This window comes from Bos taurus, chromosome 17, assembly GCF_002263795.3.
Source record: "Bos taurus isolate L1 Dominette 01449 registration number 42190680 breed Hereford chromosome 17, ARS-UCD2.0, whole genome shotgun sequence".
In the NCBI taxonomy this organism is placed as follows: domain Eukaryota; kingdom Metazoa; phylum Chordata; class Mammalia; order Artiodactyla; family Bovidae; genus Bos; species Bos taurus.
The window spans coordinates 55,168,449-55,194,802 of record NC_037344.1 but is presented as its reverse complement, the minus strand read 5'-3'; the positions used below and the strand labels follow the sequence as shown (position 1 = coordinate 55,194,802).

The 26,354-nt window shown below is 43.8% G+C and overlaps 2 protein-coding genes across 17 annotated transcripts in view; one reads left to right on the top strand and one right to left on the bottom strand.

Moving 5' to 3' along the window:
• The window catches only part of ATXN2 (ataxin 2), a 101,728-nt gene extending 85,765 nt beyond the window's left edge, over positions 1-15,963 (top strand). For 6 of the 11 annotated variants that reach the window (XM_015475521.2, XM_059876382.1, XM_002694500.4 and 3 more), the window contains 7 exons: positions 2,239-2,423; positions 2,757-2,889; positions 6,768-6,821; positions 11,270-11,415; positions 11,891-12,118; positions 14,319-14,487; positions 15,343-15,963. In XM_015475521.2, coding sequence (XP_015331007.1) covers positions 2,239-2,423; positions 2,757-2,889; positions 6,768-6,821; positions 11,270-11,415; positions 11,891-12,118; positions 14,319-14,487; positions 15,343-15,371 — 944 coding nt within the window. In that variant the 3' untranslated portion in view covers positions 15,372-15,963. The remainder of the gene's footprint in view (positions 1-2,238; positions 2,424-2,756; positions 2,890-6,767; positions 6,822-11,269; positions 11,416-11,890; positions 12,119-14,318; positions 14,488-15,342) is intronic. The other 5 variants (XM_015475517.2, XM_015475516.2, XM_024977720.2 and 2 more) reach the window with 3 other exon arrangements.
• A 541-nt stretch (positions 15,964-16,504) lies between these two features.
• The window catches only part of SH2B3 (SH2B adaptor protein 3), a 37,520-nt gene continuing 27,670 nt past the window's right edge, over positions 16,505-26,354 (bottom strand). Inside the window, exons 3-8 of one of the 6 annotated variants that reach the window (XM_005217911.5) lie at positions 20,894-20,995; positions 20,721-20,812; positions 20,539-20,636; positions 20,225-20,439; positions 19,962-20,133; positions 16,505-19,835 (exon numbers count right to left, since the gene is read on the bottom strand). In XM_005217911.5, coding sequence (XP_005217968.2) covers positions 19,540-19,835; positions 19,962-20,133; positions 20,225-20,439; positions 20,539-20,636; positions 20,721-20,812; positions 20,894-20,995 — 975 coding nt within the window. In that variant the 3' untranslated portion in view covers positions 16,505-19,539. Of the gene's footprint in view, positions 20,134-20,224; positions 20,440-20,538; positions 20,637-20,720; positions 20,996-26,354 lie in introns of all 6 variants that reach the window. The other 5 variants (NM_001193067.2, XM_059876157.1, XM_024977441.2 and 2 more) reach the window with 5 other exon arrangements.

Sequence of the window (26,354 nt, the reverse complement as noted above, 5' to 3'; positions counted from 1 at the left end):
ATGTTAACATTTGAACCACATTAAATTTATAAATATATTCTTTAGACATTAACTTAGGGGAGGATTGTTATCTTCATCTTGTCTTCTTATGCACAAACAAATTATGCCTTTCTGCTTGTTTAAATCTGTTTCTCTGTCTTCAGTAGTGTTTTTTCAGTTTTCGCCTCAGGTAGTTTCTTTTTTTATTGTTAATGTAAACTGGGTTCATCTTTCCATTGTATCTTCTAAGTAGTTACTCATGAAGTAAATTTATGAAGTGTGGTATATGAAGGCTATTGGCTGTCTTTATGTTAACTTTATATCCTGCTACTTTACTCCATCAAATAACAAAAAATTAAGGACTTGCTTCTGAAATACAGCCATAGATCATATAGGGCATATCTTTCCTTCATGGTAGTAGTACCTTTTTGCACCAAACTACCTCTCTGTCTTCTTGGTGCATGATGCAGTTCTCATTTTTGCATCCTGTGAGAAAGGATTTTGTTTGAAAATATGCTGAAGTCAGGAACATTTGGGGACAGATATTCTTGAGCGGGGAGGGTGGTTAAATAGAGTGGGATCTGAGTATTATAGGACGTTGATTAGCATCCCTGGCCTCTACCCATTTAGATACTAGTAGCTTCCTCTCCTTCCTTAACTGTGACAACCAAAAATGTCTCCAGACATTGCCAAATGCCCTTTGGTTTTTTTTGTTTTTTTTTTTATGTCTTCTTTGGAGAAATGTCTATTTAGATCTTTGGCCCATTTTTTGATTGGGTCATTTATTTTTCTGGAGTTGAGCTTTGAAAGGCAAATGCCTTTGAAAGGCAAAATTGGAGTCAGGGTGGGAGTCTGACTGGGGCCCAGGCCGGGCTGAGGGTTAGAGTGAGGAGTCTCCTACCAAAAAAAAAAAAAAAAAGAAAGGCAAAATTGTTCCCAGTTGAAAACCATTGACAAAAGGAAATGGCTAAAGTATGGCCAACATAAACTGTGGTTTAAGATTAAGGTAGATTCAGACTATAGGGATTGGGACACGACCATAAAACCAGGTCTGCCTCTGTACAGATTTAAGATTGTATTCATTGTTTTTATAGTTAAAATTTTTCTTTTAGAAATCCATAAAGTTGACTAGCTTTTGGAGAGAAAAAAAAAGTGAGGATTATAAATATAAAAAGAAATAGACAAACTTTCATATGATATTTGAGTTTGGGATGGTTTTTCTTTCTTGAAGGATATGCTTTTTCAATATGAGGGAATCTCAAGATTGAATTCAGATAAATATTCTTACTAGTTTCCTCTGTTTTCAGGCTTGCTTTTCTAACCAGATAATAAGTATATATAACCAGCTTTCCTACATATCAGCAACAGTCAAGTGTTTAGCAAAAATTTCAGATGTTTTTAAGAAAATTTATCTCTACCTTGGCAATTCGTTATGATTTTGTGAACATAAGTTACACATTCTTTGTGTCCTGTGGAATTGGTGGTTCACAGCTTTTTCCCTTGAGTGATTTAGTTAACATAGCACCATAAACCCATCACAGGCAACAGTCAGTGCTGTAATAAACATGTGAGAAAAAGGTACACAGAGCATGCAGCTTGCTGTTTTGTGGGGGACTGGGAAAGACATATTACAGAGATGGCAGTTGACCTAAACTGTTAATGAGAGCTTTAATGGGGCCGATTATAGGCAAGAACTCTTATTTAGAAACCTGCAACATGATAGCATGTGATAACTATGTTTGAGAATGAGCAAGAATTTAGTGGTGGAAGATTTTTAAAAATGGAGTTAAGATTAGTGTTGGGTCTCTTTTCACTTTTTTTGTTGTATTTTTGTTTTTCTTTGAGTAAAATCCAATGCCCTTCTCTAGCCATGGCATAATTTAGTGTATCAAACAGGGATGATCTGAGAAATAATATGGGAAATGTTTCATAGTGCTGTAAGAGTCTTATAATTACAGGGACTTGATCAACTCTGTGGGTCATCGCAGAGTGTCTCTGAGAATGTGGCTATCAAGCTGACCCCCTCAAGGACAAGTAAAAATTTTCCAACCTGACAGTAGGGAATTGGGGATTGAGGCTGAGGAATGGCATAGATGATAGGAAAACAGCCCATAGTGACGGAAGAGGGGTGGGTGCGGAATAGCATGGCATTTGAGAGACAGGCAGAAATGTCAAATCATGCAGAGCCTTATGGACCAGTTCATGTATTTTATGCTAAGGAGATGCTATTTTCTAATATTACATCATTTTTTCCTGCAGTACCAAATATGCCCCAACAACGGCAAGACCAACACCATCAGAGTACCATGATGCACCCAGCCTCAGCAGCAGGCCCACCAATTGTGGCCACCCCACCAGCTTATTCCACACAGTATGTCGCCTACAGTCCTCAGCAGTTTCCAAATCAGCCTCTTGTTCAGCATGTGCCACATTATCAGTCTCAGGTAAGCCTGATATGACCTAATAGCTCTTAACTGTTGTTCCATTTAAGTAAGTTTCAGTGTGATAAAGGGGTTTTCTGTATATCTTGTGTTATGTGCTATGGTGGGGGTAGACAGCTAAGGATTTGGGGGCCCCTTTTAACAGAAAGGTGCTGATCAGTGTAGGTGTTTCAAAGAAAATAGCCAAAAACAAACTGATTTAGAATTTTCTAAATTCTGTATTTATAATTTATAAGTTTTGGAAACCTGCAAACCATGAAGTTAAGACATAACTAAAATCTACTTGATTATACTGATAACTTTAATGTTTTTTCTTAATTTTTTATTTAAACACAGCATCCTCATGTCTATAGTCCTGTAATACAGGGTAATGCTAGAATGATGGCACCACCAACACATGCCCAGCCTGGTTTAGTGTCCTCTTCAGCGACTCAGTACGGGGCTCATGAGCAGACACATGCGATGTATGGTAGGAAACACTTTTTGTTTTTTCTCAGTGTGTGTCTTAATGTGTTTTAAACTTCTGTTTAAGAATAACTCTGCCTTTTATGACATTGAGGGTCAAGAATCTTAAAAAAAAAAAAAGGAATCTGGTTCTCTCTGACCTAGTCTGTAAGTCTTGGCAAATCATTTCTGCTTCTGTTCTTGAAATTTCTCTCTTTAACTAAAAATGTAATAATGTTTGTAACAGAAGGCATCTTTTGTAGAGAAATGTATCTTCCTTCTCTTCCTCATCAGTAACATCATTTGGTATACTCTTCCTAAGGCATGCAGGAAGGTTTTTCCTTAATGAAAGCACTCTCTAGCAAGAAAACATTCTCCCTCACTCTTTATTCTGGGGGCCACTGACATTGCATATTTTTGATTGCTATTTGTTATAATACTACTGTGTTTCTTCATTATGCTGTATTTTAAGTGGTCGAAATTGTGTCATACTAGATCTGCTTTAGACAGAGTCATACTGTAAGTGTAATCAGTATGCAATGATAAAAGTATTCTATATAAAATTAAACAATATATATAAGACTACTAAGCTAAAATTGCCATCTTAGTTTTGTGGCCAGAGAACTTTGTACAAGTCAACTTTGCAGCTTTCTATAAAGTACTAAAATAATACCATTTTCAATGTTGAGAATTTAAAATAAAATTCCCACCTTATATTTTATAGAATAGGATTAATTAGTTATCTCATATTTTTCAAAATGCACCTTTAATTATTAATAGTACCAGTTTTATTGAGATCTGAATTTTGTTTTGAACTTTTTTGAGAACTCCTTTACTGTCATTTAAGTTTTCCCATTGGCATTTCAGTTTGTTTTGGAGTGGGAAAAGAGAAATTTAAATTTATTTGTACAGTTGAAAAGAGAACAACCCCTGTGAGAATGAAATTAATATTACATGCAGCTGCGTGGACCTTTTCTTTTTAAAACCTCTTTAAACTTTTTGAATGACTAAGAATGTAAAGACTTTCAGTTTTTTTAACTTTAGATTACAGTTTATAACGTTTTGTAGGTTAACAGGAATAGGACTCAGGCAGCAACAACCATTGTTCTTGTCACCCAGAACTCACTTCTAATGTTTACTTTTTGGAGCCATGCTCCTTTCCCACTGGTTCACTAATCATAGAAATTTTATGTGACTTTTTTTTAATATAAAATACTTTTCAGATCTTACTTTTCCACACTTAAAATCTTTTATTGTTGATTATACTCTTTAAATTTAAATAATGTGCTTGTAACATTTTGAAAACCTTTCAAGAAACCCATCCATAATTTAATTGAAAGGTTGACAGACTAATTTGGTTTATGATTTTAGTTATGATCTCCTGTCATTGGGTTGTCTTGCTGCTGCTAAGTCGCTTCAGTCGTGTCCGACTCTGTGCGACCCCATAGACGGCAGCCCACTAGGCTCCCCCGTCCCTGGGATTTTCCAGGCAAGAACACTGGAGTGGGTTGCCATTTCCTTCTCCAATGCAGGAAATTGAAAAGTGAAAGGGAAGTCGCTCAGTCGTGTCCAACTTTTTGCGACCCCATTTTTCAGGCAAGACTGCTGGAGTGGGGTGCCATTGCCTTCTCCGATTGGGTTGTCTTAACCCGAACTAATTATGTTGTGAAAAGGCATCACTGATTTATCACACTAAGTTTTACACAATTTGTATATATTTCAACATTTTTCCAGTTTGCTAAAGTCTTAGGTGAAAAGTTCATAATGATTGTTTATACATACATTCCTGAATATATCATGATATAACAAGTGGAAAAACATTTCTTTCTTCCCATTTTCTGGCATACTCCCTTTGGAATAAGATCTGAAACTTTTGAGCTAAAATTTCCGTTGCTTTTAGAGAATAGCTATTTGTATGCCCATGCCTTTTGAGATACTGTAGTAATACTGTTGAGCAGAATCTTTCTCCTCAGTGTATTCACTCACTGCCAGCCTGGCTTTGTCTTTTGAATGGATATTCATTGGTTTGAAACATCCAGTACAGTACAGTAAATACTATATTTGAGGCACTAATGGTTTTATAACTACTTTGCAAAATATTTCCATTTGAAAAGCAGTTGGTCTCAGACTCTGAAGTCCATTCAGATGTGGGTAAACAGAAAAATACTGCAAAGAAACAAAATACTAGACCTAATGTCCAGTGAAACTTAGAATGAACTAGTCATCAAAGCTACTTATTTGATGCCAGGAGAAAGTTGGCTCAACCATATCTGAATTAACTCTCCTACGATTTACACAGATTGAGTTTTATTGATGTCTGTTGATGAGGGTAGGCTAGGGGCAACGCTGTACCTAGATTTGGTATGATTATTTTTGGTTCTCTTTTGGACACTACATACGCTGAAGAAGACACCAGGAAATGAATTATTTTGTTATTTACTGCAATAAACCATAATTTAATCTGCTGTAGCAAGTTTATTAATTCATCAGTGATTTATTTTAGGTCTTACAGATTTTTAAGTCAGACTTTAAACTTTTACAAATTTTTGTACATTTTGTTTTGTCTGTAAAGAATACAAATTTTTAAGTACATTATTTTAAACTGTAAGTTAAAATTTGCATAGAAATGCTAATTTTATACTCATTTCTCTTAAACAGTTTATATTTTATATTCCAAAAGGAACTAGATATTTTTAGTATGGATTATTTTTTAAGCTATATCCTATCTAGATTTTTTTTTTTAATACAAACAAAAAATATGCACCCAGATGTTGATGACAGTTGTTATGTTACCTTTTTGTCATTTATTAATCATTACGGTCATAGCAAGAGCCTTTGAGAATAGAAATGACTACAAAATGAAAGGCTGGTTATTGTTTTAAAATTTTTTGGCATATTAACTGTAAGTATGCTAACAAATCCTTGAACGTTTATTTAAGGTACTAGGAGAAATATATTCTAGGTTTGTTGACCTTGTATTCTTTCTAGCTATCTTAGGAGAGACTCTGATCACAAACTTCATCTCTTTGACCTTAATTTCACTTTCATCACTGCGTCTGCCCTCTTTCTCCAAATAAGTTACTTTTTGTTTCCTTAACATCTAGTCTTAAAATTCTTCTGATTTTGTTTCATTCATCTTGTTTTGTTTTCCCTTTTAGAAATAGTAATAATGAAACTTTCTCTGCTAACTAAAGCCATCAGGAAGAGTTAAATCCAGAATCTTTTTCTTTGGGTTTATTTTTGGTAGTTTAATGCAGATAAATTCGAAAGTACAGTAGGCAGAAAGATGTAAAGTGCACCTATTAATCCTCTCCCTTACAACCTCCTGTTAATGTTTTGGTGCATATCCTTCCAAGTGTACTTATACACCCACGCACACCCCTTTATGTAGACAGTTTAATAAGAAATGATATCACACTCTTGTTTAATATTAATATTACTATGTTTCTCAGTTTTTGGATCCATTCCCAGATGCGTAGTAAACATCTTACAGAACAAGCTGTAAGGTGACATTTCTGTTAGTAATGATTGGCAAAATTGGACTAGTCTTTTGAATGAAATTTGGTAAATATTGTTTTATATTGGTATATTTTTTATATTAGAGTTGTTCAATGGAATGCAATGTTGGTCTTTTTATTAGATAATGACTTTATTCCTTTCGTTTAAGCAAATGAGCAAGTGGAACTCGACCGCCCAATACAGAAGAAAAAAGTGTCTTTCACTTCAGCTCCATCTTACTTAATTTTGTAGTAATGTTTAAAGTGCTTGTCATCTCTTATAAAATAAGAAAAATGAATTATGCATGAATACAAAAAGAAATTACTAAATATGTCAACCTTTCCAGAAAATTAGGAAAATGCACACCTTAAAAGGCTAATTAACCTTTCTATTTCCCAAATTCAGCATGTCCCAAATTACCATACAACAAGGAGACAAGCCCTTCTTTCTACTTTGCCAGTGAGTTGGGTTTTTTATACTAATTTTAATTTGAACAGTAAAACACTTTTTAAAGAATACATGTTAAGGGAGTAGACTTGTTGAGCAATCTTTTCCTTGTGCCAGACAAAATCATTAAAAAATACATATATCTGAAAATAATTCAGAGTTTTTAAAAAGGAAGTATAACCCAGCTTAAGAAAGCTGGAGTTAATTTAAAAATTGACTTGTTTCAGAAATAAATTTTTGCATACCAAGCAAATATGTGACTGTTTCGGAATGCCTAATACATTCCTTGTTCAGAGAAAATCTTCCTGAACAGCCTTTTTTCATAGCAAAGCAAAACAAGCCACAAGTGTAAAATATACAATTTTTTAAAAAATATATATCCTGGTAAGAAAAAATTTATTCTTACAAGGATTTTTATTTGAGTAGGGTTGAAATACTACGGGAGAAGCGTTCCTGTATTTTCAATCCTTGCATGACTACAGGTTTAAAATATTCAGGTAGCAGACACCTCATGGATGTCTTGAACTTAAGCAGGAAAACATGATCTAGCAGCCACCAGAGATTACCTTGAGTAACACCAGCCCCTCTCAGCAGTGGAAAGGTAGATGATTGCTCTTAAATGGAGAAAGTCTGAGCAGGGATTTCTTTTAGAAATGAACTTGTAAGGTTTGTTTTCTCTATTTGTAGGGAAATCTTAAGGCTTATTCATGGACTTTTGGTATTTGGAAGGGGAAGTCACTAACTTGCAGAAACGGATGATAGTGTAGTATGTGGTCACTTTATGTGAAATACTGTTTTCTCAAGACTATTAAGGATTAAAATGTTATCATAGAGACTAAATTTTAAATTATTTTGGAATAACTGAATGTCTGAATATACTAGGTGGCAAATTTTAAAAAGCATTGAGAAAACATTTTGACATTAATTGTGCCTTGGTATCCAAAAATAAGTGCGTACATATTATTTATTTGGTGCTAGGAAATGTTAACAAATTTAATCCTTTAATAGATGCTCTTTAAAAAGGAGTCTTGCTGTGTATATAACTATTGAAGGGGAATTCTGTATGTGGTATAGTATATAAAAGACAGTGTCAGTAATTCTAATGTACTCAGTTTGAGGTCTCAAATGTAGTTATCCTCACCATCTTACTGTCTCTGTTAGTAGATTTGGAGTCAGTTTCCTGGTAAGTAGCTAAAAGCTTAATCACCACACCTAAGCATTAACTGCCTTAGCACAAGTTTCCCTAAAAGAGAATATCAGTATTTTTTAAAAGAAACTAATAGCGGGGCTGCAGTTTGTGATTTAATTTGCTGCTTTATACCCCACCTCCTTCTAAATAAGCTTTTTGCCCTGTTTTTTTTGGTCTAGTTGCCTTTTATTCCCCTTTTAAAGTTTTCCACTTTCCTTCACTTCTTTGCTTCTGATTTTACCATCGAAACTAAAAGTTGGAAGATTTTGTTTCATTTTTGAGGTTTTGCCGTGCTGGTGATCTCTCATGACTTGTGCATCCAAGGCCAAAAATGAGAAAACCTAGTTAGAAATTAAATGCACAGCTCTGTGGACTCAGTTGGCTTCAGTAGGATCAGTTATGGCCTAGAAAACTTTTTGGACTGTGGTTATCTGGTGGAGAGCTAAATCAGAATTTTTAAGAAAAATCACTTTATTTTTAACCTCTCTGGAATCTTTAGCTAATGAGTATGTATAATAATAGCAGTTAAATGATAGATTTAGTTTAAGAAAGCCCAGAATTTTCTGCCTTTCACTCTCCACTTTTCCCTTTCTCTAATTCTCTTACTTTCCTCATTTACTCTAACTTGGTTCCTTTCTCTCTCTCTCTCTGCCCACCCCACCCCAACCCCTCCTCCTCTTTTAAAAATTTCCCTTCTACCCTAGCTGTGTTTGTTCCTTTCTGAAGTGAGCTTTCAAGGAACCAAAGTATATTTTTGTTATTACTATTAAAGTCTAGTTTCTACATTTTCCCCAATTAGCTACTCAGTTTTCGTATTTGAAGGGGAAAAGAATTCCTGGATAAGGTACTTGCTTAGCAAGTGTCTTTTCAGAAAGATGATAAACAGAGGAAGATATTTCTAATCAGACATGCTTACATTTTATTTTCCAGCCTATGATGTCTGTTTAAATCTGCTTAATTTTTCTTATAATGCATTGTAGTTTATTGATGTTCAGATAGGGAGAAGATGGGTTTTTTTACACATTCAGCTCGGACTACTTGAAGTATTTGTGCTATGAATGTAAATGAGATATAGATAGCCTTTTAGTATTGGCAAATAAATCCAGAGGTGCCTTTTAAAAATGCATGATAAAAAATACTTCTGTCTTTATTTTTCTCAAAGTAATATCAAGGTTTTAACATTTTTCTAATTGGTGGATAATTAGTTAATTATGAGACTTCATGGGCATAATTATTCTTTGTAATGGCCATTCTTTTTTTTTTTTTTTTTAACGTGTGAAAATCAAATAGCACCCAGCTAGAGTTGGTTGATGTTACTTTTTATTTTCTTATTACTTTGCTTACAGAATAATTAGAAAGGAAAGTTAAATTTTCAGTACAAAAATTTCTTGAATAAATATGGTTAAATAAGTAGAAACCCTATGAGATTCTATAGTCTACCTCTATGAAACTTATAAATAAGAATTTGGATTCAGGAATTGCTTTCCAGTTTAAGATTTACAAGAGCAGAGGTTCAAAATTTATGTCAAGTCTTTTAGACCAAGTGCCTAAACAGTTTGTGGAGATCTGCAAGTTAATTTAAATGATGATGAATGGCCTTTTAATAAGCCAATGAAGTAGGGGAAAAGACTCTATTTTCATAAATTCATGGGATTGTGAAATTCAAGAAAGCTGTTAGTACATTATTTTTTTCCACCTCCCAGGTATCAGTCACTGACTTGTTAAAAAAAAAACACCCAGAGAATATGTTGCCAGTTTTTCTTGTTAATATGTTCAATGTATGTTAACTGTTATAGTTAGGGGATTTTCCCAGTGTATAAACAGAAGTGCTTTGTTGAATCTAATCTAGATGTTAACTTAGTATATACTCCCACTAGGTGTTAGCCGTGGATGCACAGGTGATCCTAGCGCTGGCTCTTTGCCTCTCCTTCTCTCTTTAAAGGGTACCTATGCAGTTGAGGAGATAACCAGTTGGGCTGGAATGTTGGTAGCCCCTGGCCCTACAATGTCAAGTATTATAGAATTGTTTCATGTGCCTAACCTTCTGCATAACATTTACATGGGATTCACCCAGAGCCATCTCTGCTGGTGACTCTCAGCAGCCGGCCTACTAGACTACTGGAGTCAGGGTGCCTGATCCCAAAGGTGCTTGCTTCTCCCTATGAGTTCCCTGTGCATAACATCATATGAAGAACATGAGGAAGTATTTTGAAATTGTTTCTGTGTATGGGCATAGCTTCTCAGGGATTTCAGGATTGATTTGAGAGAAGGCTGGAAATCACACATTGACTTCTAAGAGGTATGTCTTGAGAAGACTGTCCTCAACTCATAGCCACATCATGGTTAGATTTGTATCAGTGTGCTATATTAGTAGTCACCGGAAGCAGTGAACCCGTCTTGTGCTTTTGATTCTCAGATTGCTGAATTGGGATGACATGAACAAATATCTGATCTCCCTGTTTTGTGCCAACGTATGGTCAGTGCTGACAGTTACAAAGAATTGGCTTTGCATTCTTACCTTCAATGAACACATTTTTACTTAAACTAAATCATCATATTTCCTTTGAAGTTACCCTAACTAGTAAAATTTTTTCTAAAGGCTGTGATGCTTTGAAGGGAGTTCAGTTTTCCTAAATACATAGTTTGGGTAATCCTAAATGATAAAACAAAGGTGAGAGATCTTGAGCGGGGAGGCCCAGGGAACAAACTGAGCAGCAAAGTGGCTTCTGTAATCAGCTGAGAGAGATTGTGGTCATTTGGCCCTGAAGATAGAGCCCTGACCTTGCCACACACCTTATCCAGCCCCTTACTGCAGCTTTGATACCATCTGTGCCCATAGGACACTGCGCCAGCTCCAGGGCAGTAGCATGGTGAGGTTAGCCAGATGATGGCCTTGAGCTACTGTGTGTGTGTGTGTGTGTGTGTGTGTGTGTGTGTTAGAGAAAGATTGAATTATTTCTGTCTGCTTTTAAGTTCTGCTTTTAAGTTGCTTTTTCAGGAAAACCTAGTGACTGTTATAAAAGTAAATTTAAACTGATCAGATTTAGATACAGTATGTATGTTATTTGAATAAAATGCTAGTCTGATTGGTAAGCAGTAACTTGACTTTTTTTTTTTCAAGAAGTGGATGGATTAAATGGAGTCAAATATAGAGATGGGTTAGGCATTGAGCATCAAGAAAGCTGTTGAGCTGAAAGTTGATGAGGCATAGAAGTGCAATGAAGACTACCACACACATCAATTATACACACTCCTTTTTATTTCACTTTAGTTTCCACTGGCTCCCTTGCTCAGCAGTATGCGCACCCTAATGCCACCCTGCACCCACATACTCCACATCCTCAGCCTTCAGCTACGCCCACCGGACAGCAGCAAAGCCAGCATGGTGGGAGCCATCCTGCGCCCAGTCCTGTTCAGGTAAGACACTCAGAGGCCTTCACCAGAATCGCCGCATCGTTCTGTTTACTGAGTGTTTTTTCCAGTGCCAGGCAAGATGCTAGGTACCACGTGATCAAAACACTTAGCAGCCCTGCCTCACCTAGGAGCCAGCGTACAGCTCTGCAGGCTGTGCCCCCAGTTTTAATCACCTTAAGGTACATATTGAGAATAAGGTGGTTAGGTAAGTTCTGAAAATTTTACCAATATAGAAAATTCTAACAAGGAATTTGCTTGGAACTTTTTTAAAACTCTCATTTCTAATGTTTATGTTATACGATTTTATTTGTTTTCCTATTAGTTTCTTTAGTTGTGCTTTTTAAGAAGGCACTTAAGGAGCTCTTTGCTCCAGTTCCCTGGAGCAGTACTCTTGGTTGAGGGCTTGCAGTCTGACAATCAGGCTTGTATCCCAGAAAAGAATGTCTCTTAATCTGTACTCTTTGCTGTCACTTTGCAGCACCATCAGCACCAGGCCGCTCAGGCTCTCCATCTGGCCAGTCCACAGCAGCAGTCTGCCATTTACCATGCGGGGCTTGCGCCAACCCCACCTTCCATGACACCTGCCTCCAATACACAGTCTCCACAGAATAGTTTCCCAGCAGCACAGCAGACCGTCTTTACCATTCATCCTTCTCATGTTCAGCCGGCTTACACCAATCCACCCCACATGGCCCATGTACCTCAGGTAAACCTGCTTTAGCCAACTTTTTGTGAAGACCAAGTAGGATATGAAAGTTATCAGATAAGCAGCAAAGAGCCAGATGTTCTTCAAGCTAGGAACCCCTGTGTGTGATGCCATCTGCTTGTCTCTTCTTTCCCACTCAAATACATGTGATCTGGCCTTAAATGAATGTTTGTGTGGTTTTGTAATGGGATCAGTGAAGTTGCTGATTGGTCAGTCTTTTGACATTTCCCAACTGAGGCCTTAAAAATACCTTTGACTCTGGAATGCAACCTAGTTCTTTCCTTACTGTGTCTGCATTGCTCTGTTTCTGTTTATATAGCTTTCTCGTTGCTATATATACACGTATATGTACACATACTCCCCCCACACCTCTCTCTCTCTCTCTCTCACACACACACACACACACAGGTCTGGCAAACAAGATGGGATTTTACAAATTCTCAACTCTGAGATGACTGCCCTGGGACTGTCCACTTGAATGTTAGTCACCTGAGTTCCTAAGAAATCTCTCCATTTGTTTCCCTGGCTATTCCTAAATCTGCTTTGACCATACGTTGTACTTCTTGAAAGGACTTGGCCTTGTACATTGGTGCTGTGTGATTTGAAGCTGGAAGCGCCCAGGTGTTCCCATTTTTCTTAAAGAGCAGATCCGGAAGCACTTGGGGCTCACCTCTAGCATAAGTTTCTAAAGGTTGAAAGGTGTGGTTGCTGCTGACTAAAGTCCAATGCGATCCAGGGCCAATTTGAATTGTCTTAATGAGGAGAAGGAGCTGCACTGAAGTTGGACTTTTAACACTGTCCTTTGAGGCCCTCCCTGGAGCTGTTAAGGGTGGATCGGCTGTATTTGATGTCTCTTTTTGCTGCTTTCATAACAGAACTCTCTTAGGCAGGTCTCAGCTTAAACTGCCTCACTGAACTCCGTTTCATGTCAAGCAGTGCACCCCTGAGGCTCTGGCATGGTGGGGCTGGAGATGCTGCTCAGTTGGAGCTAACTCTCAGAAGGCGACCTTGTAACTAGAGTTCCACAGCTCTGGGAAGTCTGGGCATCCTCCCCAGCAAACGGGCAGGTTCTGTAGTGTGGTGCACTGCAGTGGATGAGTTGCTTTTGATGGTGGGGAGGGGAGGTGGTTTGGTCAAGTGTGGGGCAGCATTGTTTGGCTGAATCAGGAGCTTTGTGAGACCTGGGGGCCGGTAGATGTCTAGCAGAGGCTGGTGGCTAAGTAGTTACGTGAATTTATATCTAAGTTGGGGTTCCTAAAACCTCACTTTTGTGTTTTTGTGCTGAAAGAACAAAAAGGTTAACATCTGCAGGGAAGTCCAGATGTGCCCTGGGTCTACTTGAACGTGTTAGAGTCAAAACAGGGTTTCCTTCAAGGCTTATATCATGGTGCACAGTATTGGAGGAGGAATTGAGGACTCGTCCTCCTCGCTCTGCAAATCTTTGCAGAGCTGGGGTCCAGCTGTTTGGGCTAAAACCTTTCCAATTTGACAGGGAGACGTGGTTGAACTCACTATCACTTGGTACAGGGACACTGGGTTGGCCCTGATGATTTCAGATTACCCCTCCCCACCTAACTGGAGCCATTCACTGCAACTCCTCCTGCTGCTGCTTTATCGGCGGATCTTTCAGCAGAGCAAAGGAGCCTGAGAGTTTCTCACTGCCTTGACTCATTCTTCACTGAGGTGTGCTGGTGAGCAGGCGAGAAGCAGGGGAGGAGCAAAGAGAATATAGAACAGGAGTTAACAGTTCCCACTTACAGTGTAATCTGCTTTCTTACCTGAAAGGGATAATTCAGGCCCCACATGGAAGCCAGAGTCTAGAAGCATCATTGCATGTAGCCTCCTATTAGTTTGAAAAAGCTGCGCTTGGATCAGGGATCTTCTTACCTTTGTGAAGACCTTGCCCCATACATAGAATCCAGTCATCAGAAATGCTGAAGCCTAGGACATGGCAGCCCTGACTGTTACCAAGGCTCGTTGGGTGCCTGCCCCCTCAGCCTTGCAGAATCTGCCAAAAGGTGAAGCATGTCTATAGGTCAACTAATGGATCCAGTAGGAAATGTCCCCAGAGAAAAGAAAGGGCCCTGAGGGCCCACTGTTGCCCTTTCCTGAGAGCCCCAACCCAGTGAAAGGAACACAGTTGACATGTTGTTTAAGCTGGAGATGTTGCCTGTATGCGTAAAAGAGCTCTCTGTTTCAGGCTCATGTACAGTCAGGAATGGTTCCTTCTCATCCAACTGCCCATGCGCCAATGATGCTAATGACGACACAGCCACCCGGCGGTCCCCAGGCCGCCCTCGCTCAAAGTGCACTACAGCCCATTCCAGTCTCGACAACAGCGCATTTCCCTTATATGACGCACCCTTCAGGTGAGGCGTGTGTGTGCAGGGGCCGCCGGGCACCCCAAAGCATTCTGCTCGCACAGGTCGAATGGCAGGCAGGGCCAGCGCTTCAAGCCCCGCATCCGAGAACTAGCAAGACCCGTCAGAGTGTGCACAGTAGGGACTGTGATGATCAGTTCAGTGTCAGGACCTGAGGCTTCCGGGAGCCTAGGCTGTGTGTGTTCTGATGGTATATAGGATCTGGCTTGATGAGAAGCAGCAGCAGCATTCTGTGTAGCTGATGCATGCTTAGGACTCAGTTGGCCTTCCTTGTTATGCTAGGCTGGACAGGGCAGTGTTTTCCTTCCTGAGTCCCAACAGTCTGGCATGTGGGGGGTTACCACCATGGCAGAGTTTGACTGTAGCTCTGGAGACTACTACTGACGAGAAAGTGCTGTGTATGGATTGGTTTTGAGTATAGAATTAGCTCCAGTCTATGCCCTGACAGGAAGAGAATGCCTGTGATTGTGCGCTAGTACTTGATGGCAGCGGCCATGGCGAGATTTCACAGTCTAACCTGTTACTCTGAAAGCAGCACTGGTGCTTGGCTATTATTTGGGGAGGGGATATGTTAAGGCCTTTTTTGTACCCCATGAACAACAACTCTTCTGGGAGTTTTATCTGAAATGGTTTTATGTCTGACTGGTCTGTTTCTACCCACCCACCTACCTCTCCCCATTTTGGTACAGATGCTGGGGGGTTGGGAGGGTACAGAGTGAATTAAATTTTGAGTCTTGTTCAGCTAGCACAAGGATAGCTTACAGTCATGTGCTGCAGAAACACTAGGCTAATGTGCAAGTGTTGCCAGTTTTCTGTTTAAATATTCACTTTTCTTTTTTACAGTACAAGCCCACCACCAACAGCAGTTGTAAGGCTGCCCTGGAGGAACCGAAAGGCCAAATTCCCTCCTCCCTTCTACTGCTTCTACCAACTGGAAGCACAGAAAACTAGAATTTCATTATTTTGTTTTGAAAAAATATATGTTGATTTCTTGTAACATCCAATAGGAATGCTAACAGTTCACTTGCAGTGGAAGATATTTGGACCGAGTAGAGGCATTTAGGAACTTGTGGGCTGTTCCATAATTCCATATGCTGTTTCCAAGTCCCGCAAGTACCCCAGCTCTGCTTGCTGAAACTGGAAGTTATTTATTTTTTAATGACCCTTGAAAGTCATGAACAACACATCAGCTAGCAAAAGAAGTAACAAGAGTGATTCTTGCTGCTATTACCGCTAAAAAAAAAAAAAATCAAGACTTGGAACACCCTTTTACTAAACTTGACAAAGGTTCAGTAAATTCTTACCGTCAAACTGACGGATTATTATTTATAAATCAAGTTTGATGAAGTAATCACTGTCTGCAGTGGTTCAACTTTTAAGTTAAGGGAAAAACTTTTACTTTGTAGATAATATAAAATAAAAACTTAAAAAAAATTAAAAAATAAAAAAAGTTTTAAAAACTGATACCAAGTTAATGTGTGTTTGTATGAGCTATTTCCATTATAGGATACTGAGTATCAGGGCAGGAGGGCTGACTGCTTTCTTAATACCCTTGAAGGTTAGCTGTCAAATGATTTTTCTTCTTCACCTTTAGTTCTGGTTCAAGGTATCTCTAGAAAAAAGACAAGACTGAGAGATGTTCTCTGTGGTGGCTAGAGGTCTGCTTCAGAAGGAGGAAGGCTGGCCAGAGTTGGGCAGCACCGAAGGTCCCCGTCCTCAGCCTGACGTTGATTCTGTAAGCTTCCTTTTTAATATCTCCGGAACCCAGATAAGTCAGAGGTTGTCCTGATTCAGGCATCTGTGTTTTACCAGTAGGGGGCAGGAGACACACACTCACAGTTGTAATAAAGGAATCCAGAGGGCTGAAAGGATGCAGCAATGCACAAGATAAACCCTAAGCATTTGTTAGGTGTCTTGGTTTTGTGGGAGGAGGATAAACTGGAAAAATACCTATTTTTCAGAGAGTATAGTCATAATAGAACCTTTAAATACTGCAGTTAACTAATCAAGATTCCAAAACCTTTGTTTTAATTCACATGTAGCAATTTGTACATTATAGCAAAATTTGTATTCAAGAATAAGTTACTTATACAGTACATAAACAATACATAAAAATTTGCCAAATAGACCTTCTGCCTATAATGATACAAGATGAATCCATTCTGTGTTGTCATCACAATGTGCTGTTTATTCCAGCTAAACACTGGGTGTCAGATGTGTCCTTGTTAAGAGGCAGTGGATAATCAACCATCAAGTTCCTCTAGCTTGTAGGAGATGTTAGCACTCAGCCCACAAACTTAGCCCTGAATAACAGCATGAAGGAATCTCAGGCAACCCTTAGGGAAGAGTTCAAGGCCTTGATTTTAGGTTAAGAAACTGTTATGTAAAAATAGTGTTCTCTGGCTTAAGATTTTAATGATTTGCTATTCCTTTTTCCTACACGGTCCAGAAATGATCAAAGGCAGAAGATTTATGCCAGATAAAGCCATATGGATTGCTGGTCTAAAATTCAAGGCAGGTTAGTTGACTTAATTCTTTGGTGCTGGTGACTGTTAGTTTGTAAAAGTTCATTAACGTCAGGTAAAGGAAGTGATGGTGCTGGGAGCAGTCAGGCCATCCTTGTCATCATCTGTCATTAGAGATAACCAAAAGGCTGGTGATAACTCAGTGTCCGTTTGGCACTCAGAGCCTGGCTCTCAGCAGAGGCTGCCGGCGTGGTCTCTTGCCGGCAGCAGTGGTCACATTGGGGCTGGAAAGAGGGTGGTGGAACGTGCTCTGACTGCGGTGGGCTGGCTGCAGCTATCAAGGTTGCTGCCTCACTGCCTGTGAGGGCAGCACGCCCTGGGCCCCACTGCTCCCCCTTTCTCCAGCTCAACCTGCTCTAGCAGAAAGGAAAGGCATTGGCTTAGTGTCACTTCTTCCTAGGCCACAAGGGGCCTTTTTGTTGGAATGTATTTGAACTGTCCGGGTAACTCAGACACATTTAGTCAAGAAATGTTTTTCTTGAACACTTTACACTGAAGCTGTCTGGAAGTGGGTGACTATGTCACGGATTCTCAGCTTGTACTTTGCAGCCAGTCAGTCAGAGCTGTGAGCTTGCTGGGCCTGGCTAGCCTCTTGGCACTACCTGAGACTTGTATGTTGAGAGGCTGTTAGGAAATGAGTGCCCCAGGCTTATAGGTGTCATACTACGTTTACCCTCCTGGTCTGCGCTTTGCTTAGCATTCATTACTCAGTAATGCTTGATGTGTAGAAAATGTGGCCCTTAGAAATGGACCACAACCATAGATCAGGGTTGGATATGCATTACCATCTGTGAAACCACCCAGGAGTGTTAGTTTTATATACATTTTTTGAGGGATCTTAGTTCCCTAACAAGAGATTGAACCCGTGCACCCAGCAGTGGAAGTCCAGAGTCCTAACCACTGGACTGCCAGGAGTGTTGGTTTTAAAAGTAGTGAAGTGAGGTGGCTGCTTACCTCCCTGCCCCTCCTAAAGTCTGACCTCCTGGAGTACAGAGAATGGCTGGAACAGACACACCCCTCACCCCAGATAAGGCAGGCAGTAGTCAGTCTAGGCCAAGGTTTAATTTTAGCCTTTGATTGATATATCTGTAAATGTTAAGCTGTGCTAATAAAACTCCCAGTTTCCTAGAAGCCACTTGGGTGAGCCTGGCAGCTATACTGAAGGGCTCTGCTGGCACCAGAAGCAGCTGACTCGCTGGGTCACTGCCTCCCTTGTTTCTGAGCCTCTGCATGAAAGTTGTGGGAGGAGCTAGCCCCCTATGAATTGTGTCACTTGTGAAAGGCAAGTACAGATGGAGATTCGACTGCAGGACCTCTGGGGATGGTAGAGGTTATGGGTGCCTGTGTATCCATGCACACATAGTCTTAGATGAAGCAGTGGTCACTGCTGGAACAGAACACCGATTGTGGGCTATTAAAGGAGTTTCTCATTAGCTGTGGCACCAGCTTCCTAGCTTCCATTTTGGCTTAAGAATGAGCCTAAAACCTTGTAGAATAATTTAGTAAGCCTTTAGAGGCTTGGAGGCTCTAAGCCAGCCCTGTTGGTGAAAGATTTACTAGAAAGGGCCCAGCAGCCCTTTTCTTCCTTGCCCCTCCCTCGCCTCAGTTTAACTCTCACCATAAAGCTACTGTAAACCAGAATTCAGTTTTTTTCATAAGGCACCAGGGTGGAACTGTTCCTGGCCACCCTCCTCTTTCAATAATTGCTTGGAATTTCCTTGAAAGAGTGACACACTTCAGTTCTCTACATTTAGGAAGGACAGTGTCTCCTCAGCAACAGGTGACTGTCCTGACAATGTAACAGACAAGGAAGCCAGGCATACTGGCTTGAACCAGGAACCTGGTCAGTAGGTTTGCATAGCTGTCTCTGACTATAAAAATTGCATGGGTATTAAACAGTGCAATGAAATAAGCAATGGTTTAATTTTGAAACCTGATTTCTTTGAAAAATTAATCTGAGGTAAAAATGTTTAAAATCATTTTTGACCTTTAGCTTGTCCATCTGCCAGAACTTTTGTCCTAAAGCTGAAAGTTGAAGCAGGATAGGTGTGGTCACCTGTGGCTTGGGTACAGCAGACCTACCCCATGGACTGAAGCTACAGTGGGAAAAACCACAGGAGAATCCAGGGCTTGTTAGTGTTTTGGGCTTCCTGATGGGCCCCCTCCCCAAGTAGAAAGTCTGTCAGTTGGGACAGACAGTGTCAGTGAAAAAGAGAACAAGTTTCCACTGCCGACTCCGGCCCTCCCCCTCCGCCCGCCACCTCTCAAGAGTGATGGGGCCTGGTCCTAGTGACATCCGCGAACAAGAACTACAACTGTAAACAATAAGGAGAAAGCCAGGTAAGAATGGAACTTATAGGAGGCCCTTTAACAGGCCTAATAGAAGGGTCACATCCAAACTGGAATGAGCAGTTAAAGTGTCCCTTGAATCTCTCTCTGGAAGGAAGGAAAGAAAGTTACATTCACAAGTTCACATCTCTGCTTGCTTGTGCTCCCCAGGGCAGCGTGAGGCCCATCAGAGAGGCGTGTACTGATTGTCTATGGCCCGTAGGCGGCTCCGGGAGGAGGAGTCCATTTCATAGTCTGAGTCCCGGGCTCGACTGGCGGGCTCGGGCTCCAGGTGCCGCAGGCTGTTGGCCAGTTCCTCGGGCGAAGGCACCAGGTGGAAGATCTGCTCTGGGGGAGAGGATCGGCCTGGAAGACCCTCTGGGCCAAGCCCCCGTGGACAGCCAGAAGTGCTAAGGTGGGGAAGGCCCAGCTCTGAATCCCAGCGAGAGAGGGAGAAAGGGAACAGAACAGTGTTGGAGGAACCTGGGGGACAAGTGACCGAGAGAGAGACCACACTGTCAGTCTTATCAGGGCGGAGGCAGGTGCTGGAAGGACACAACAGGAGGTCTTGGTCCCCACCCCCTTTATCAAGGGGCATCAGGGTCACACCTGGTGGCTGGGAGACGACGACCACGTAGCTGGACAGCCGGACGTCACAGGCAGCCCCGCACTCGAGGGGGATGGGCGAGCGCTGGAAGTGGTGGAGCATGTCCACGACCGAGGGGAAGTGGAGGTGCTGCACTCGGCACTGGCCCCGCTCAGTCAGCGACAGGCGCAGGTGCTACAGGAAAGGAAGAAAGGTAGGCTCAGGCCCTGGCCCCTCGGGGCCTTTAATTTGGCCAGGGTGCAGCCCCAGCCGCCTTGCCCCGTACCTTGGCGATGCCCTGGAAGTTGAACGTGAGCACATACTCCCCGCGCCGCGTCTCGCTCTGCCGCACCAGGAACACTCCGTGAGCATCAGGACCTTGCAGCTGGACCAGCTGAGCCGCCTTCACCCGGGAGATGGGACCGTGGAACCAGGGGTAGCAGGACAGGAAGTGATCTGTTTTCTGGCAGGCTGGATCCAGCAGCCCCCCAGGAGAACCACCTGGTAGAGAAGGAGATGGGTGATGGTGACCCTCTGTGGGCGCTTTATGCCCTGGGCTGGGTCCCGATGTGCTGGAGGACAGAGGCCCTGACCCCTCACCTTGGTTCAAGGAATCTGTGCTTCCCCTTGGAGAGTCAGCCGTGCCAACAGGTTCTGTGGCTGAGGGAAAGTGCGGCTCTGGGTCTGTGGTCTCGAGTCTGCAAGAGAAGATGGGGGTTAAGGACTGGGTAGCTCAGGAATAGCAGGAAAAGCTGTGTCAAGATGGAGCCCTTGGGTCTCACCCTTGGCCTGTGCATGCCCGGAGCTCAGCCATCCATGAATTCAGCTGCTGTTCATCTCCCACCTCAAAGATGATGTCTGTCCGGTCCTTCACCTGGCAGGAAGGAAGGGACAGCTGTGTGCAATTCCTGAGGTCTGTGTCTGTTCCCCACATGTGTGGAAAGCTGCCACTCACCTTTAGCACAAAGGTGTACAGGTTATCAGGCATCTCAAGACGTGTGCATCGCCGGATCTCCTGGATACTGGAGCAGGCTGCTTGTAGCTTAGACTTTGAGCTCTAGGAGACCAATGCAGACATTCAGGGCCTGTCCCTGATGGCCCTTCACCCACCCAGGCCTCTGCTCTTCTCTGCAGTCTCCCCAGGGGCCTAGCTTGCTCAGTGGGCACCCTGATCCTGGAGTAGGTTCTAGCATTCTTCCCAGCAGAAACCTGCAGGGGATCCTCTGCCTGTAACTACAGCACTATCTCCCCCACCCAGACATAGACACTGAGTTCCCCAGCACCCAACGGGGCCTGAGGGCCAGTCTTTGCTTCACCTTGACCTGTGGACATTCTAGCTCTGACCCATTTGCTGGCTGACACCTGTTTCTCTTCCCACTGGTGGAGCAAACCCCCCAACCCATTCTTCTGGCCCGTCACAATCGCTGCTGATCACCTCATCACAGCAAACCCAGAAAGGGAAGGTGAGGGTATCCCAACCCAAGTTTCCTCTGTGGTGCTGGCTGACCATGCCAAGGGCCCAGGCCTTTCACATTGGCTTTAGCTCCTCTCCCCCCTCTCCACTGGCTCCCCACCAGGACGGACCTCTCCCAGCCCAACAGCAGCCCAGGAAGCAGATATCACCACATCTTAAGAAGAAACTCAAATTTTGGAGATAGTAATTTGCCTGAGGAAGCAGAGATCAGGTTGTGAACCCCCTTTCAAAGCATTCACCTGACTACTCTGTTCTGCCTCCAAGTCTCAGGAGGAGGCGCAGGTGAGGTGGCATGGTGGGAGTTGGCAGAGTAGCTTAGCTATGGGCTCTTGGGGCTGTTTTGCCAGTGTGCCCAAAGGAACACAGCCTGGCAAGGCTGGCCCTAGTTACAGCCAACCAGAGAACTGCAGGCCCCAGAAGTCTTGCATGACATTCAACACACATGGGGTTCAGAATGGGTGGGAGATGACCCCCCTACTCTTTAGTCATCAAAAGTGTCCTGACTGAACCTGGCTGACCCTACAGATGTCTGTTCCCAGGGCCCAGGAGCTCTCATCACTTTCTCAGAAGGGAGAGCACCCCTCCACTTCCTCCTGTGATAAAATGGCTAAGATTGTTTCCCTAGAGTCATGACATGATCAATGGTGGCTTTCAGCAGAGGCCTGAGGAAGATAAGATGTGGGGAAGGGGCAGCCAAGACCCAACTGTGCCCTCCTCCGTTCAGCAGCTGTTTTAAGAGACAGTGAGGTGTGCCTGAAAATAACCACAATCCCCACCAAACCAGGGCTTCCCTGGTGGCTCGGTTGGTAGAGAACCTACTTGCCAATGCAGGAGATGCAAGAGACCTTGGGTTTCAACTCTGGGTCAGGAAGATCCCCTGGAGAAGAAAATGGCAACCCGCTCCAATATTCTTGCCGGGAAATTTTTTAGAGCCTAGTGGGCTACATACAGGCCATGAGGTTGCAAGAGTTGGACACAACTAGTTATGCGTGCATGCACACACCGTCAAGCCAGCACCAGGTGAGGAGAAGGAGACGAGGCAGAAACAAAGGTGAGTTCTAGGCACAGCATCCAGCCTGTGCCCAGACGGGTATGCCAGAGTGGTGCCAGAGTCCATCCCAAAGTCATACATTCAACTGAGCTTCAGATAAACAGGTGCCAGGATTCTGGCAGAAGGATGGTGAGTGCAAGACTGGGCAGCCTGTTAGGAGAGAGGCTCTTCCTGGTCCAGGCCCACACCCAGCAGGTCTTGGAGCTGCCAGTCCTGCCCTGGTGGTTGGACACAGCAGTCTGGGATGGAGAACGGTGGGAATGCACTCTGAGAAGCTACACAACTAGTAAATCCCACCCTAAGTGACCACCAGCCAGGGCATTATCACCCTTCCAGTTCCTCTTGTATGTCCCCTACTACCCAGTTCCTCAGCCAGGGAGCCCCACCCAGCTCCCGCATGGACACTGGACATGCCAGACAGAGCACAGGGAAGCAGGGCCCCCATACCCCCAGCAGCACTCTCAGCCAGCCAGCCTCTCCATGTCTATTTCCTGGCTACAGAATAGTACAGAGGGTTTGTTCCTGCGCCTGCATGTGTGGTTGGCCCTGCCTGGCTCTGGATCCACAGAATCACCGGGAGGAAGTAGACCAGGCCAAGAAGGGAATGGGCCTTGTCTCCTTTTCAGTTCCTCCCTGGGCCCTGCCCCCAGCGCTAGTGCCAAGATTAACTGGCGGCGCCATGGGTTTCACTCTGAATGTGGGGCTCTCAGTGCCAGCTCCACCCCCAGCAGCTGAGCAACTGCTGACCTGACAGGCAGTGGTGAAGAAAGGATTCCCCCTCTTCAGCCACGGCGGCCAACCCTGGCTGCACAGGCGAAGGTAAAATTTGGCCCAGTTCCCCTCCGCCTGCTGGCTGAGCCCAACATGCATTCTTTGGCCGAGTCATAAACTCTAGAGGCTGAGCTAGGGGCTGTACCCAGCTCCCCCAGTGTCCACCTACCTACCGTGCTCCCTGGTGGGGTTGGCGGGGGGCAGAGACTCCGCCCAGATTGGAGGAGCAATTTCTCCCATGGCAGGGGGTGGGGGGGCGGCGTTTGGGCCTCGAATCTGGCTGGAGGGAATGAGAGCTGTGACTGGAAACATCTGGCCTCTCTGGAGGCCTTGCTTTCCCCTCAGCCTGCTGCCACTCCCTGCGCTTGGGCGTGCACGGCCATCCAGAGTGCTCCAAGGCACCCGCTTGCACTCTGCTATGCCCCATCCTCGTTCACACTCACAGGATCCCAGCAGGGACAAAGTACATACAGTATATCACCCAGCTTCTGCCCTAGAAGGGGACAGATACCCAATGGGCAGGACACGGTAGGGGCCAGGACACATGGGTGTGCAGGCAGTGAGTGAGTCTCGCAGGTGCCGAGAGGTCCTGGGCCAAAGCCCTGAGGTAGGGAGGCACAGGCACGCATGCTGTGCAGGGGTCCCCGTGGGGCTGAAGTAATCAGTTTATTCTGAGGTGGGGCTGTGGAGGTGGGCAGCTGCCTGTGTGAGTCTGGCACTCACATTAAATACTTGGGCAGAAGCCAGCCAGCCAGTTGGGCCAGACCCAGCTCTTAACCCGTCTCTTACATGGGAAATGGGGGGGGGGGGGGGGCGGCGGGCGGGCATGGGTGGAGACAACATCCAAACAGCAAAGACCCTGGCACAGGGCACCCCAGGGTGTGGGCATGCGGTATCCTCACAGTGGCCTTACTCCACCCACTCTAGGGGTCTTTATTCTTCCAGGGAAAACCAGGAGAGACCCACACCAGCCTCTGAGCAGTCTTCTCTCTCCCAGGGCTTTAGGACCCTCACTCCTCTCCTGTAAAGAGCAACCGTGGGACAGGAGGTAGGACGCAATATACAGCTGAAGGTCAAGGTTCAAGCCCCATTCCTCTGCCACAGCACTCAACGCCCTCGAGTTAGCAGCCCCATGGCCTGGAGCCAAGATGGGACAAGCCCCAGCTCCACCACCTACATGTGGAATCTTGGGCATGGCAGTGACTGCAACCTCAGTGTCCTCTTTGGTGATAGGCAGACTGTAAGCAAGATCCTGCTGACCTCCAGGCAGAGAACAGTGGGTCTTTGCTGGGGGCCTGAAAACAAAGGCTTGGAGGAAATTCTAGATCCATTCAGAAAACTAAGATCATGGCATCTGGTCCCATCACTTCATGGGAAATAGATGGAGAAACAGTGACAGACTTTATTTTCTTGGGCTCCAAAATCACTCAGATGGTGACTGCAGCCATGAAATTAAAAGATGCTTGCTCCTTGGAAGGAAAGTTACAACCAACCTAGAAAGCATATTAAAAAGCAGAGACATTACTTTGCCAACAAAGGTCCATCTAATTAAGGCTATGGTTTTTACAATAGTCATGTATGGATGTGAAAGTTGGACTATAAAGAAAGCTGAGCGCTAAAGAATTGATGCTTTTGAACTGTGGTGTTGGAGAAGACTCTTGAGAGTCCCTTGGACTGCAAGGAGATCCAACCAGTCCATCCTAAAGGAAATCAGTCCTGAATATTCATTGGAAGGACTGATGCTGAAGCTGAAACTCCAATACTTTGGACACCTGATGCAAAGAACTGACTCATTGGAAAAGACCCTGATGCTGGGAAAGATTGAAGGCAGGAGAAGGGGACGACAGAGGATGAGATGGTTGGGTGGCATCACCAACTCAATGGACATGAGTTTGAGTAAACTCTGGGAGTTGGTGATGGACAGGGAGGCCTGACATGCTGCGATTCATGGGGTTGCAAAGAGTTGGACAAAACTGAGCGACTGAACCTAAGTCATGGATAACTGAGTTCCCTCTCCTCAGGCAAGAGCCCAGAACGGATGCTGCTTGGACCAATGGATGAACAAATGGATGAAACATCATTCTGAGAAAGGCTTAATCACCTCTTATTGTATCCTATAATATTGTATCCTGCTTATTTAACTTATATGCAGAGTACATCATGAGAAACACTGGGCTGGAAGAAGCACAAGCTGGAATCAAGGCCTGGCAACTGAACTGAATTGTATACAGTCTTTAAAAAAGAGAAAATGTCCTCTTTCAGATTCCAGGGATACCCAGAATGGGAATTCAGACAACCACTAGAACACAGACCTGAGTTTAACTTGCCACAGATTTGTATCTGAGCTTCCCAGCAGCCAGTGCAAAGAGGCATTCTCCAAGAAAAGGCAGCCACTTATACATGGATCCCGTGCGCAGCAGCCATTAAAGGCTCTGAGAAGAGCTGCTGCTGCTGCTGCTCTGTCTGCTCGGACTTCAGTCATGTCCGAGAAGAGTTGGAGCAGAGAAACCTGAACCCATGTGTTCCCCACCCAGTGGCCACCAAGTGTCCAGCTCAGAAACCCCTGTTGGGTCTGCACAACCACTGCAAGCAGCCTCCCCATCCTGAGTTTTTGGAATTAAACGTTCCTGGCCTTCAGTCCCAACTCTGCCTCACCCTCCATGGACAACTGACTTGCCTCTCCTGGCCTCAGTCTCCACTACTGTAAAGTGGGCTAATGGTGCCCCTCTACCCTCCAAGAAAATGTGGCAGTACCATGTGTATGGGCACTGTGGGGCAAGGGGGGGAGGATATGGAAAGGTCTCAGGGGATGTCACAGGGCGGGGATGAGCACAGGGTCTTGGGAAGTCAGTCTTAGGAATACCTGGTCTGCTCAGAAGCAAACCGCTCTCCTGAGGAAACTTTCAGCTTTGTCCATACACACTGAGTCCGTGAGCCCGAGGCAGCCTCCCTGCTCCCTTCCCATCTCGTGCCTTCCACAGGGCACAGTCACCGGCTTTAAATGTTTGCTGAGTGCTCTGCAGAGTGGAGAAGGGGGAAGAAAAAGACACCGGAAGCCAAGAGTATGCCAGGAGCCAACAGCCAGGGACCAGTAAGTGCAGCCACATCCACAAGACGGCA